This window comes from Lobosporangium transversale (genome assembly GCF_002105155.1).
Source record: "Lobosporangium transversale strain NRRL 3116 chromosome Unknown BCR41scaffold_32, whole genome shotgun sequence".
Classification (NCBI taxonomy): domain Eukaryota; kingdom Fungi; phylum Mortierellomycota; class Mortierellomycetes; order Mortierellales; family Mortierellaceae; genus Lobosporangium; species Lobosporangium transversale.
This window is the reverse complement of record NW_019029010.1, coordinates 430,427-444,934: the sequence shown is the minus strand read 5'-3', so window position 1 is coordinate 444,934 and position 14,508 is coordinate 430,427. Positions and strand designations below refer to the sequence as shown.

Below are 14,508 nucleotides of genomic sequence, written 5' to 3'. Positions count from 1 at the left end.
TGTTCCTATCCCTACCTTTCTTCTGGCTGTCTTTCACTCTCTTTTCCTCAGACACACTTGTTCATAACTGCATTTTTATATATAATTTTTTTTTTTTTTTTTTTTACTGATCGTGTCAACATATCCTATCTCCCTTCATTTCCACTCTCTTCATAATCTTATACCCTACACTTGCAACTCCCTCCCCTCTAACACGTTGTTGACTTTGTGTTTTTTTTTGTTCCCCTTTTCTGTACAGAGATAAACAAGCAACCAAAAACAAACATCAGCACTCTACATATCCGAATGCAGAACGAAACATTCAAAAAGATTGGCAAGGATCTTCACGGTGCGCTCTCGATTCCGGGGAATTTTCTGAGCAAGCAGGCTAAAAAAATATCTCTAACAGGAGACAAAAAAAGGAAGAACATCGCTGCAACTGCTAGTGCTGCCGCTGACGGCACAGGTACTCAATCATTATCAAAAACATGTCATTCGAACGCAGAGATCAGAATCGAAAAGTCACTAGGACTCAACGCTGGTTCAATTTGTGATACTGTGAGCAAAGCTGCAGGATTAACTGCAGGCTCTATTGGTCCTTCTATAACTCCTACAGCAGGAGTGGAAGGAATATGTAGTGACAATAACAATAGCGGCCACAGCGGACAATATCTAACAGCAACACCCAACGGCCTCGGCTCCTTTACGAAGAGCTCGCATAGTTCCGGGTCTATCAGAACTTACCCAAAAGAGGAGCCGCCTATCATTCATTGTCCACCTTCTATCCCTTCTTTGGATCACTTTTGTACTCAACGAAGAGCATGGATTCAAAATGGGTCAACATCTGTGACTACTGCAGAGTTGAAAAATGTCCTCAAGTCTGGCCAAGTCTGGGACATAATGGACAATAGCCGTTATGGCAGCCAAAAGTAAGCAAAGCAAAGCAAAACAAAACAAAACGAAAGGGTTATTGTATAAAATGTCGAGCCATTCTTTTGAGCTCTGTTTTATAACGCAACATGAGTTCCCTCAAATCACTCTTAGTCTTGTCAAATCTGGGTATTATAATCTCAATGAGCCCCTAGGCATTTTGTACGTCAAGGGTAAGTCAAATGATTAGTATTTAGACAATTCATTCCTTTTGTACCGAGTGTTTGGAAAGCCAAAATGGTAATAATGATAGTAGTGATAATCTGCTCATACTTCTGACATTAAAGACGCGTTTTTTTTTTTTTTTTTTTTTTTTTTTTTTAAAAAAAAAAAGTGATGCAGGTGACCAACAAGGCTTCATCCAAACTTTTTGACGTTGAATGGAGTTTGAAAGTTGGCAATACTGAACGAACATCGTATCCTTCGCGATCATTTAAAGACAACCCCGGGAACACTGCGACTATGAACGAGGTCTTTTTATTGTAAGGATTCCTCTACTCTTCCAAGTCGTGGGTTTGTTAAATAGGTTTTTTTTCATTCTTCTTCTACTTCAATGAATCCTCACCTTTATTCCTCTTCCTCCTCACTTATTTATTTTAACAAGTGACGTGAATGGACCATTCCAACTCGAGATGACTGTGGCAGGTAATCCAGTACCAACCAAGCTCGGCACCATGGCCGGTTTCTCCAATAACCAAACTGTGACTCTTGGTCATCTTGATCTGTCATTCTGCTTGGAACCCGCAGAGAAATCAGTCCACACGTACCGACTACGCAAGCCTACAGAGGAGTTGAACAAGTCGGGGATTAAATCTGATTGTGAGGTCGTAGCCATGATTGGACTTCATATCCTAGAGGAACCCGTTGAAGACCGTTCATGGGAAACTGAGGTGTTATATCAGGGTTTCCTAACTCTCATGATACGTGGGGGTAAAATGGCTGTAAGTTTTTATCATTAAGAAGAACAAAACCATTATGCTAATATTGTTATTTCTTCATTTGTTTTAACTTATTTTATATGACTTGTTTTTTTTTTTTTTTTTTTTTTTTTTTTTTCTTAGTCTTGGAAACGGTTCTGGGCAGTATTGGAAGGACGGGCGATTAAATTGTATGACGCAGAGTATCAACAGAGGAAAAGTGCGGTTGGAGTGATTCCATTGGCTCATATTGTGCGGATCGAGCCACCAGATTATGACAAGGTCGATGTTGGATCAAATGGGCTATCGATGGTGGTCAATCCGTTTGGAGTAGAGATGAAGACTCTTCATGGTATTTATAGTCATGTGGATCCATCCGAGTTGGACTATTGTCTATATGCGTTCACGGATTCAAGTCACCTGTATGAGGTGTGGAGTGCTCATTTGGATGAAGGGTTGGATCGATATCAGGAGAATATGGAGCGTCGACGTGATCTTCAAAAAATCAAGATAGCACGTCGAGCTACACAAACTCTGTCAAGACACTCGGTTGAGAGTAGTAGTGAGCCAGTTTCACCTCTTGATGAAGTGGCAGAGACCATGAAGGACGAGTTGATAGAGTTGAAGTATGTATGGTAGAAATAATAAGGAAGGTTTCATCTAATGTTTTGGGATGCAAGATACGTAATGTTCAATGTTGTTTGAGAGCAAAAATATAATCATAAGCCATGAATTTACCAAAAAAAGAAAGACAAAAGAGAATGCAATTGTCCAGGTGGTCCAATGGAAAGGGGGGAAAGTAAGAGATTCCCCTGAACGCAGTGATCCTTGTCTGTCATGGAACAATAAATGGAATAAATGGAAAATCATTCCCAGGTCCACGATCCATTCATGAAAGAAAATAAAGCCGCATTTTCAATATAGAACTGCTCTGTACAAGGGAACAGTTGAGTGCGGATGGATCGTATGCTATTTAATAAATACGCAGCCAATGGGTGATCGAAACGTTTTTTGTTTTTTGTTTTGGATGTCCTTTGCACTAAAACGAGGGTTTAAAACTTGCAACAATTGTTTGATTAGCTTGATTAGCAGATATTTTTACAAGTGCATCCTGTCTACAAGGGGGAGAGATAAGGCCATCACGTGCACAGGTTCCCATCAGGGATCCAGTATCCTTGTATCCTATTCCTATCCTAACAAGTAACAGTGTTGGACGTAATAATACATTGGAAAGGATAAAAAGAGTTCGGCGCTTGGCTTGGATGTCTGAAGACATAACGAGGAGAGAGAGTGAAAGAGAAAGAATGTTTATATGACAGGAGTTAAAAGAGATAGGGAACACAGGTGGAAAGAAGGGCGAACAAGAAACTCGGTCTTTTTCAGATCCCTAGTCTCTTTCCCGCTTCTCTTCTTTTCTTTTCTCTTCTCTTCTTCTTTCTACCTTCCTCAACTCTCCCCTTCTTTTTCTGACGTTGCGTGGCATTTTATTATTTGCTCCGTTCACTTGCAGGTAAGAAAAATGAGGAATGAAAAATTCGCAGTCAAAGAAAGTCTTTCTCTTTCTGCACCGTCACTGATCAGCCATCGTCGGTCATCATTTTCATTTTTATTTTTCATTAGACCGCATTCACTCATCTCTTTACCTTCTCTCTTTCTCTCTCTCATCCCCTTTCTTTTTCTTTTCTTTTTTCTTTTTTACTGTCGTTAATAATAGAAATAAAACAACGACAATTCATTGGAGAAAGACAGTGAAAAGGAAGCTTCATTTCATTTACACTCAACTCTTCATCTTGGATCAGTAAGCAGTCTATAATTTCAACATGAATGACGCTTTCACCAGAACGTCAAAGGCGATTCTGGACCACTTCAAAGTCGATCCTGACAAGGGTTTGACATCAACCCAGGCTGAGGCTGCATTAAAGAAATATGGAAAGAACGGTATGTACCTTTTATTTTATTTTTTTCTTTGCAGACAATATACAATTTCAGATCTGAAGCTTTGGTCAAGAGATCAAGAAACCACAACGTTCTAACTTTGCTGCCTGTCTGTCACTACTTGTTTCTTTTCTTTTCGTCTTGCCCTGGCGGGTTGATCTCTATTTTGACTTGGGCTTGTGTCGGCTATTTTTTTTTTTTTTTCTATTGATTTGTGTCTGCGCATTTTTACCGTCTAATTTTTTGTGCACCGGTCCATTTGATGGTATCATTTGCACTCATTCAACGAACGGGTCTACCGGATCATCTTGTATGTTTTTTTTTTTTTTTTTTTTTTTGGTTATCTGTTGCCAATAACAGAACTTCCTGAGGATGACCCCACACCTCTCTGGGAAATGATATTGGAACAGTTCAAGGATCAGCTTGTCATTATCTTACTTGTCGCCGCTGCTGTCTCTCTCGTCCTCGCCGCCGTGGAGGAGGATAATTCTGGAACCGCTTTTGTTGAACCTATCGTCATTCTGCTGATCTTGATTGCCAACGCCGCTGTCGGTGTCATCCAGGAATCAAACGCTGAGAAGGCCATTGAGGTAGAGTACAATTGCTGGATTTTCCAATATGCTTTTTTTTTTTTTATTTTGTTTCAAGTTGGGGTGTGTTGGCGCCGCTCTTTTTTTTTTTTTTTTTTTTTTTTTTTTTTTTTTTTTTGGCCCTATCGCAATGTGGCAAAATCCAACATGCATGTCTTTCCCTTTTTTTGTATTGATTTGCTTCAATGTAACCTAATCATTTGACTCTCATTAATTCTGTGCTCTCATTTTTTTTTGTCCATTTTTGTGCTGGGGCTGTGTCTGTTGTACATTTGAACATGTGTTTGTGTCAAACCTCTCTTAGGCTTTGAAAGAATACTCTCCTCATGAAGCCAAGGTCCTCCGCAACGGCTCCATTGCCAAAGTTTATGCTACCGATGTTGTTCCTGGTGATATCATTGAAGTTGCTGTCGGTGACAAAGTCCCTGCAGATTGTCGTGTCCTTGAGATCTACTCTTCCAACTTCCGTATCGACCAAGCCCTTTTGACTGGAGAATCCGTGTCGGTCAACAAGATCACTGAAGTTGTCAGTGATCCCCGGGCTGTCAAGCAGGATCAACTCAATATGTTGTTTTCGGGTACTACTGTTGTCCTCGGGAAGGCCAAGGCTATTGTTGTACAAACCGGCTCTGAAACCGCAATCGGTGACATCCACAAGTCTATCACCTCCCAGATCTCTGAAAAGACTCCATTGAAGCGCAAGCTCGATGAGTTTGGTGACGATCTCGCAAAGGTTATCTCTGTCATCTGTATTCTTGTATGGTTGGTCAACATCCGTCATTTTAACGATCCTTCGCACCACGGCTGGCTCAAGGGTGCCATCTATTACTTCAAGATCGCTGTCGCTTTGGCTGTTGCCGCCATTCCCGAGGGCTTGTCTGTCGTCATCACCACTTGTCTTGCCTTAGGAACCAAAAAGATGGCCAAGAAGAACGCCATTGTCCGCTCTCTGCCCTCAGTCGAGACCCTTGGCTGCACTAGTGTCATTTGCTCTGATAAGACTGGAACTCTTACTACCAATCAAATGAGTGTTGCTCGTGTACTGGTTGTTGACAACAAGGCCGGAAATGCCACTGAGTATCAGGTTCATGGATCCAGCTTCAGCCCTGTTGGAGATATCTTGAACAGCGATGGCAAAGTCATCTCAGCTTTGTCTAGTACTTCTCAGGCTCTGAATGAACTTGCCCAGATCTGCGCTATTTGCAACAACTCAACTATCGCTTACAACCCCGATAATGATACCTACGTTAATGTTGGAGAGCCCACTGAGGCAGCTTTGAAGGTCTTGGTCGAGAAGATGGGAACAGATGATGTCAATTTGAACTCGACTCTTGACTCACTTCCTGCTCATAAACGTGTTGATGCCTGTAACCAATATTATCTTGGACGTGCCAAAAAGTTGGCCACATTGGATTTCTCACGCGATCGCAAGTCTATGAGTGTCTTAGTGGCCAGGACATCAAGTGAACGCCGCTCTACTCGCTCTGGTGCTACTGGTGCTTCAACTGCTACACTTCTTGTCAAGGGTGCCCCCGAGTCTATCTTGGAGCGCTGCTCTACTGTTCGACTATCTGCTGCTGGCGAGACTGTTCCTTTGACAGCCGCCATTCGCGCTACCATCATGGAAAAGGTTCTGGATTATGGTGAGGGTCAGGCTCTCCGCTGCCTCGGTCTTGCTGTTGTTGACAACCAATCACCTAGTCTCAATGATTGGAATTTGAAGGACCCTGAGAACTTTTACAAGTATGAGCAAAACATGACGTTCATTGGTTTAGTGGCCATGTTGGATCCTCCTCGTCCCGAGGTCGCCGCTGCCATTGCAAAGTGCAAGACTGCTGGAATCCGTGTGATTGTCATTACTGGAGATAATAAGAACACCGCAGAGTCGATCTGCCGCAAGATCGGCGTTTTCTCACAGGATGAAGATTTAACTGGAAAGAGCTACACTGGACGCGAGTTTGATGATTTGAGTGAGAAGGAGCAACTCTTGGCTGTCTCTCGTGCTAGCTTGTTCTCTCGCACTGAGCCAACACATAAGAGCAAATTGGTTGATCTACTTCAAAGCATGGGAGCGGTAGTTGCTATGACAGGTGACGGTGTCAACGATGCCCCTGCATTGAAGAAGGCTGATATTGGTATAGCTATGGGATCAGGAACGGACGTCGCTAAACTTGCTGCCGACATGGTTCTTGCGGACGACAACTTTGCAAGTATTGAGGCCGCTGTGGAGGAGGGTCGCTCGATCTACAATAACACTAAGCAGTTTATCCGTTATTTGATCAGCTCCAACATTGGAGAGGTTGTTTCTATCTTCTTGACAGTCATTCTTGGTATGCCTGAGGCTCTGATCCCTGTTCAACTTCTGTGGGTCAATTTGGTGACGGATGGTCTTCCCGCTACTGCCCTTGGATTCAACCCTCCAGACCACGAGATTATGCGCCAGCCCCCTCGTAATTCGCGTGAGCCTTTGGTGGGTGGTTGGTTATTCTTCCGTTACATGGTAGTCGGAGTTTATGTTGGAGCAGCCACAGTGTTCGGGTATGCTTGGTGGTTCATGTTCTACTCTCAGGGTCCTCAGATCAGCTTTTACCAACTTTCACATTTCCATAAGTGCAGCTCACTCTTCCCTGAGATTGGATGCCAGATGTTTACGGATTTCATGTCAAAGAAGGCAACAACAATGTCGCTTTCGATTCTGGTGACTATCGAGATGTTCAACGCTATGAATTCATTATCTGAGAACGAATCGCTGTTGACTCTTCCATTGTGGAGCAACATGTATCTGGTTTTTAGCATCGTTCTCAGTATGGCCCTTCACTTCATGATTCTCTATGTGCCCTTCTTTTCGGTAAGTTTTTTTTTTTTTTTTTCTTTTCAGTACAGCGAGTATATCATGTGATCTGCTTTATCAAAAGTACAGCAGCGCCTAATTTTTTATTATTCTTATTGGATATGATATGATAGAACTTGTTCATGATCCTTCCATTGAACTTGGAGGAGTGGAAGGCAGTTGTTTACATTTCGGCCCCTGTTATTGTGATTGACGAGGCTCTGAAGTACATCAGCAGGACCTTTATCGCACCTCCTGCCAAGAAATTGAAGCAGGACTAATGAAGAGGACAATTGACTTTAAGCAGGACACGACGTTATATTATTTTCTTGTCACTTTTTAATAGACTGATGCTAATTTCCTAAAAAAAGAAAAAGCGCGTGTCCATTAGTCATTGTTGAGAGAAAGCGACCTTATTACATACATACATATAAAAATATTTGATTTGCAACTCTATTACATAAAAAAAGAAAGTTATGTGTGAACATTAATATTGCCTCTGCGGAATGATAAGGGAAATGTGACTCAATCGATATATCAACTTGGACCAGTAAAAACAGATGACGGTACTGTCACCTTGGAGAATCCAGTATCTCCCATTCTCATCATTTCATCAGTCGTTTCTACTTGAGATATGATAAAGAAGAAAGAAGCACATTTGTAGACGGTACATCATGACGGTATTCCATCAAGGTCGTTTCCCCTTGTTTATTACTGTTCTAACCATTTTTTTACAAGGAGAAAGAACGAGGGAAAAAAAAAAAAAAAAAAAAAAAAAGTAGTGTAAAAAGTATAAGAGAGGATATGAAATGGGTGTAGAATTAGAATAGTTAATCACTGCTGTGGTTAGCAATTGACCTGGGAGGTTAATTACGACGAGTATAGACCGTCTATCTATTTTTTTTATTTTTTATTTTTTATTTTTTTATATAGCCATTGACTATATAATTTTTCATTATTCCTTCCTTCATTCCTTTTCTTTCTTTCGCGTTCTGTTCTCACATCTTCTATATTAGACTTCAAGAAATAAAAAGGTGTTGTTGAGCAGATGATTTTTTTTGTTCTTGTTGAACCTAACCTATCGCCCTATAATATTGGAACGATTCCTGACGCCAAGCACGCGCGCACAGACAATGGACAATCGTGGTCGAGGAAAAAATTGGCCAATCAATGTTTGTACCACCAACAATTTTTTTTTTTTTTTTTTTTTTTTTTTTATTCTAAAAAAAAAAATCCTTTCCCTTTCCCTTTCCCTTTTGCTTTTACTTTCTTTGCCCCTCCTTTTTATTGCTCTTTCTTTCTTTCATTTCCCCCTCCTAATGGGCTATAAGATACGTTTTATTGATCCATTATCACAACTCATTTCTACACCCATTCCAGTGCCAGGAACACAACAGGAACCAACTGTGCCCTCTCTTTTTGCCATGAACGCCAGGGCATTTTCAAGAGCACTCGGTGACTTGGAGGATGCAGTTGCGAGTATCAGAGACATCGGCGATGAGGAGCATAGCAGCTATAAGACCAAGAGTATGGGTAGCAGCAGCAATGACAGGATCAGGAATTACAATAGAAGCAGCAGTAACAATGACACCAAGAAGGGTGGAAACAACAACAGTGGTAGCCATCTGACCCTAGAAAGCTCGCCGACTTTGGGAACAGGTTTAATATCAGGGTACAACAGTGGTTACCTTGCTAGTACTTTGAGCGTCAACTCTAGTCAAAACCGTACCTACAGCTTTGATTACACTAATAGCAACAGTAGCAACATTATCAACAACGATTACGCTAGATGCTTTAGCAAATATGATAACAAGTGTAAGAATAATAATTCAACTTCAGGACGCCGTCGATTCTCTTTCTTGGCTGGTTTTATGCCCTCAAGGCGATTGACTCTTGAGAATTCGACATTAAGGTCCAAGATCACAGAACTGGAGCGATATCTCCAAGGGCTCAAACAAGAATTGCTCTTGACTCATCAACGTCGAGATTTTCAAACGAAGGAATCAGAGGCCCGACATCAATTGGAGATCCATGAACTGGAACAGCTAATTCAACACTATGAGGCGAACCTATTGCAAAAACAGGTAGTATTGGAGGACTTGGAGAACCAGTTAAAGCACCAGGCTCGAGAACAGATCACAAAGTTAAAGCGGATCACGTTGTTGGAGCGTGAGATCGTGGAGATGAAACGTATGTCGACATTGAGTGCTGGTAGCACTGTTATTGGCGGCAGTACTATTATTGGTGATGGTAATAATGGTAGTAGTGGTAGTAATAGTAGTAGAAGTAGTAGTGGTAGTAGTAGTAGCAGTGGTAGTAGCAGTCATGGCCACGATGATTATGATGAAGGCACACTTTTATTCTCCAGCATCAGCAATAATAGTGGCAAGAGTCATAGAAGATACAGTTATAGTCATGAACTATTCAATCATTGGTCTCAAGATAAAGAGCAGGAGTTTCAACAACAACAACAGCAACAAGAACAACAACACAGTATGGAGAAGAGCAACAGGAACAGCTCAGTCTTCATCGAGAGTGCACAACTATCATCATCACTATCCTTATCAACCTCATCATCGTTGTCGTCATCTTCACCAGTTTTTACTTCAGCCCTGTCAACATCAGCATCAACTAGAAGCAATCATAGTTCCAGAAAAGGAGAAAAAGTTAAAGCATTAGCCCTTATTCAACAACTTGAAGACGAAAATAATCGTAAAGATGAGCGGATACAACAATTGTTGACAACTATCGAAAGACTGGATGCGGCTGTGTCGCGTATAGAACAAGTGGAGCAGCAACAACAATGTCCAAAAGTCAGCAGCATCAACAGCATCAGTACTAATAATAGCGACATCAAACATCTAGTTATGCATCTTCTGTAATTTAAATTAGTGTTGGGTGACCAGATGCTGAATAGTTTACATAATAAAAATAACAAAGCAATAAATAATAATAATAATAATAATAACAATAAGAACTAAAATAGTGTAGCAAAGATTAATACACTACAATAGATGTTCTTTATTCGATAAAAAGTAGAGACTAAAGACTTCCTCTTCCCCTTTCTTTTCCTTGTTCCTCTATTGCATGCAAGTACGTACAGCGCGTTCCAAGACGTTCTGGGTTCGGTGCCTCAAAGCATCTGTCTCACATTTGACCACGAACTGATTGCAGTCAACCGTTGCCTGTACACCATCCATTGTGATCTCAATGGTCCTAGTCTTTTCATCTTGCTCCACATTCTCGGCTCCAAACTGGCTTGCGAAGAACATGACTAGATCCTGGAACTCGTCTGAAGGATTACGTTCCACCAAAGAAATATCACCGTTACTACTAATAACACCATCACCACCACTTGTTGACAAGATGTCGTTGCTCTCTTTCGTGTCTTCCTTTTCAACCTTGATAGATGAAGATGGATGATGATGAGGCTGTCCATGTGTATGTGAGTGGGTATGGTCTGATTTTGTGAGCTTAACAGAGGCCGGACTTGACTCAATGTTGAGGATCACCGCTAGAACTGAATCTGCTATCATATCGTTGACCGAATTGCCAATCCACTCTAGTAGCACATGGTTGACATTGTACTCTTTCACGTCAACAGTATCAAAGATCTTGAAAGATCAAAACAAACAAACAAACAAATAAAAAAACATGAATGATTGAAGGACACGTTAGTAATAGCAACAAGACCATAGTCTTACATGCATTTTTCTTCTTTCTTTCTTTCTTCTTTTTACCCTGACAGTTTCCTGTTTATTAAGATCACGTTCCAATTCCCGAACTTTCCCAAACATCTGTTGCAAATGATACTTCAACAACGTAAACGAAGCATGATAAGGAACAATTTGACGTTGAAGGACTGCCGTGGTCTTTAGACCCGCAAACTCTTCCAGATCCGAAGTATCCATGATAGTATATTGGAAATCCTTGACGACCAAAACACCCGTGACCATTGTGTCCTTCTCTGGAAAAGTCGCTGCCATATGCCCAATCGTTCGAGCCAATTTCTCTCCACGGAAATAAAGCTTTACCGTCTCTGTGTTCTTGGGGGTAAAGATATGGATCTCCTCATCGCGTTCTGAATATTTACTCATCAATGCACTCTTGAGGCGACCCATCGCATTGGTCTCTCCGTGGACCAAGATCTTTTTTTTTTTTTTTTTTTTTTTTTTTTATTTTTTTAATAAAAATTATAAGTTAGAGAGGAAAGCTTGTTTAAAAAAAGTTGTTTTATAACACTTCCACATTTCTGCTGCATATTTGAATATCCTTTCTTTTTTTTTTTTTTTTTTTTTTTTTTTTAAAAACTTACAACATAGGGTGCTTTCACTTCATCGATAAAAGCACTATTCTGAGTGTAATCAACGTGAGCGGAGAAGGAAATATAATCGACCGACATGCGTAACTTTAATTTCTGTCCGTTCATGGTCTGGATTTCATCAGGTTCATTCATGACATCTTTTGCCAACGTGTTCTCGACACAATATCCAGTGATCAACAATCCATTCTTCTTGTCGGTACACCATCGTTCAAACAGTTCTCTTGATAAACCATTTTGTAGCATTCCAGGACTGGCCATCATCACACATGGGCCCGTATCATCAAACATGTCCATGTTTTTAAGATGAGAGATATGTTTAAAGACAAAAGGGTTGGAGATGGCGAATTGTTTTCGGATCTTGGAATTCATCATGTTGATATAGGTCTGATAGACCGTCATACATTTCTTCGCCAAGGAGGAAGCGTAATAAACCGGGACCGATTCCAGTTCTGGATGGGCTGCCCAATATTCATCCAACATTAAAAGTAATTCCTGTGCTTGTCCTAAAGCGAAGACCGGTAAGAGGCAACGTCCCCCACGTTGAACAATTTCATGGACTGTGGAAGTAAAGCGTCGTTCACGATCGATTCGAGGCTCATGGCTTTGGACACCATAGGTGGATTCACAGATCAGGACATCTGTCTGCACATTTGTGGGTTTCTCTGCTGCCATCAAGTGGCGATCTTCTTCGCGTGAGTAATCCCCTGTATATAAAATCTGTTCATGTTTAAAAGTTGTGACAAAAATAAAAAGAAGTTTAAACATGGATCAAAGAAAACACCTGTGCGAAAAAAAAAAAAAAAAAAAAAAAAAAGCTACCTTGACACCAGCAATTTCGATCAAGAACATGGCGGCCCCCAAGACGTGACCTGCATTGTATCCTGTGAATTTGATACCGTCGACGTTCATCTCCTGATGATAATCCACGGTCTCAATCTTTTCGTAGCAAGCAGCTAATTGCGTCTCGTCATATACCATTTCATTGGAACCAACATTGCTAATATATATATATATATATATATAAACATAAGTATATATAAAGCAAAAAGTTATTATACAAGGAGTCTGGATATTTTTTTTTATAAAAACAAAAAAAAAAAAAAAAGAAAAAAAAAGAAAATACCTGACTTTGACATAGTCTGATAAGAGCCATTTGAAAATAGCTTTCGTAGGATGTGTCATGAAAACGCGTCCTCTGAAAGAAGTCTGAATTGGGAATTTTTTGAAAAGAAAAATAAGAGATGAGTGATCGAGACGTATACAGAATATCTGTCAACTTGTTCCTTTTTCGTTTCTTTTCTTTTCTTTTTTTGCTCTTTGTTTTACTCTCTCTGTAAAGTATGGTAATCCTGCAGCATGATCCAGATGAAAACTAACATGTATTTCAATATATCAGGGGTTAGCTCTAATCATGAATCTATGAAGTAAGTAAAAAAAAAAAAAAAAAAAAAAAAAAAAACTTACTGGGTGATCAATAGAACATCGATTGACGCAGGGTCTACCTCGTCAAAGAAAGGGAGTCCAGAGATTCCACTTTGACCAGGATGAATGCCACAGTCCAGCTACCATAACATATACATTCATATTCAAACATTTTCAATGATCACCATTAAACATGGCAAGAAAGAATAAACATATATATAGAGAGGGGAAGGAAAAAAAAAATAAAGATAAAAAGAGAGAGAAAGAGAGAGAGAGAGAGTAAATTGGTGAATATCGTTCTCCGTTCTTTATTCAACAAGACCTTTGTTAAATTGTTTCGCTATTTCGTTTGTTGATTAACAATTAGAAAGTAGAATAAGGATAGGAAATAAAAAAACATTAGCCGATATTGATGTACCATGACAGTTTTGCCCTTGTACTTGAGGATATGACAAGACCTTCCGACTTCACTGCCTGCACCCAATGGTGTCACCTCCATGAGATCATTCACATCGCCTACAGGTAACTCGGCTTTTCGTTTATAAGACATGTTTTAAAAAGAAAATAAAAAAAAATAAATTCCTGATTTCCAGATGTTTAATGCCTTGCTTGCTTCTTTCTTCCTTAGTCGTTCCAAGAATGTCCTTTGGTTTTCCTTCTTTTAGTTTGTTGAGTGATGTGTTACAATTGCAGGGCGTGGTTTTCCCTGATTTTGGCAAATTTCCAATTAACTTGGCTCGGAGTTCATGTGCACATGCACGTGCTGAAAGGCAAATGTGGCTTGCTCTTACAGACACTTCTCTCTCAGGCTGGGACCAAACTTGACATTTTGGCTGGAGGTCTATTCTCATTCCTCACTTCTCATTTCTCATTTCTCAGTCATTGTCATTGCTGTCATTCGTCGTAGATATTCCAGGAACAATTTCATCACAGCAGTAAGGGCTCAAGTCAAGAAACCATTACAAAGGAATTATAAAAAAAACACAAAAATAAAAATGTCGAGCAGACAGAGTGACTACAGACGCAGGGACAGGAGTCGAAGCAGAAGTCCTGATAGAAATCGTAGCAACAGGGACAGAGACGGTGATCGCTATGGCGCCAGTAATAATGCTGCTAATCGCAACAATATTAGTAGCAGCACTCGAGACTCTTATAGGGACAATCGGGATAGTCGAGACGGCAGAGATGCGAGAGGTATCAGTAGTCGAGATAGAGAACGAGAACGGGATCGCGATCGACGGGATCGGGATCGGGATCGGGATCGGGAAAGAGAGCGGGACCGAGATGGTCGAGATTCATCATATCGTGATGCTCGTTATCCTCGTGAAGAAAGAGATCGAGAAAGTTCACCCGTCAATGGCTCAAAATTTGGCACTGATGGCAATAACAATAAGGGGAATTCTATAGATATCGACGATAAGAATGAGGGAAGCCCTGCACCATCTGCTAGAAAAGTTCCTATTTCACTTGAAGAGCTTATTAAGCAGAAGGAGCAGGAGAAGCAGGCTCTTGAAAAGGTATTTTTATTTCCTATCTCTTGTTTATTCTGTAACTGCAAATTGACGGCTCTTTTATAATATA

At 40.5% G+C, this 14,508-nt stretch overlaps 4 protein-coding genes across 4 annotated transcripts; 3 read left to right on the top strand and 1 right to left on the bottom strand.

The window, feature by feature from the left end:
- The first annotated feature begins 114 nt into the window (after positions 1 to 114).
- On the top strand, positions 115 to 1,918 carry BCR41DRAFT_133404 (hypothetical protein). The gene is made up of 4 exons (XM_022019501.1): positions 115 to 908; positions 1,024 to 1,082; positions 1,244 to 1,391; positions 1,514 to 1,918. The coding sequence occupies exons 1-4, from the start codon at positions 286 to 288 to the stop codon at positions 1,866 to 1,868; spliced, it is 1,185 nt and encodes a 394-aa protein (XP_021879153.1). The 5' UTR covers positions 115 to 285; the 3' UTR covers positions 1,869 to 1,918.
- Positions 1,919 to 3,253: 1,335 nt separating this feature from the next.
- Positions 3,254 to 7,643, top strand: BCR41DRAFT_423988 (Ca-transporting ATPase). Its single transcript, XM_022030356.1, has 5 exons — positions 3,254 to 3,336; positions 3,447 to 3,764; positions 4,122 to 4,351; positions 4,656 to 7,199; positions 7,316 to 7,643. The coding sequence occupies exons 2-5, from the start codon at positions 3,647 to 3,649 to the stop codon at positions 7,460 to 7,462; spliced, it is 3,039 nt and encodes a 1,012-aa protein (XP_021879152.1). The 5' UTR covers positions 3,254 to 3,336; positions 3,447 to 3,646; the 3' UTR covers positions 7,463 to 7,643.
- Positions 7,644 to 8,500: 857 nt separating this feature from the next.
- BCR41DRAFT_398603 (hypothetical protein) lies at positions 8,501 to 10,063 on the top strand (the record flags this gene model as incomplete). The annotated part of the gene is made up of 1 exon (XM_022028978.1): positions 8,501 to 10,063. The coding sequence occupies one exon, from the start codon at positions 8,501 to 8,503 to the stop codon at positions 10,061 to 10,063; it is 1,563 nt and encodes a 520-aa protein (XP_021879151.1).
- A 134-nt stretch (positions 10,064 to 10,197) lies between these two features.
- BCR41DRAFT_358193 (beta-lactamase-like protein) lies at positions 10,198 to 13,627 on the bottom strand. Its single transcript, XM_022025002.1, has 8 exons — positions 13,346 to 13,627; positions 12,970 to 13,067; positions 12,832 to 12,877; positions 12,629 to 12,711; positions 12,325 to 12,502; positions 11,497 to 12,222; positions 10,922 to 11,329; positions 10,198 to 10,795 (listed from the first exon to the last, which is right to left on the bottom strand). The coding sequence occupies exons 1-8, from the start codon at positions 13,475 to 13,477 to the stop codon at positions 10,262 to 10,264; spliced, it is 2,205 nt and encodes a 734-aa protein (XP_021879150.1). The 5' UTR covers positions 13,478 to 13,627; the 3' UTR covers positions 10,198 to 10,261.
- Between the last annotated feature and the right edge of the window lie 881 nt (positions 13,628 to 14,508).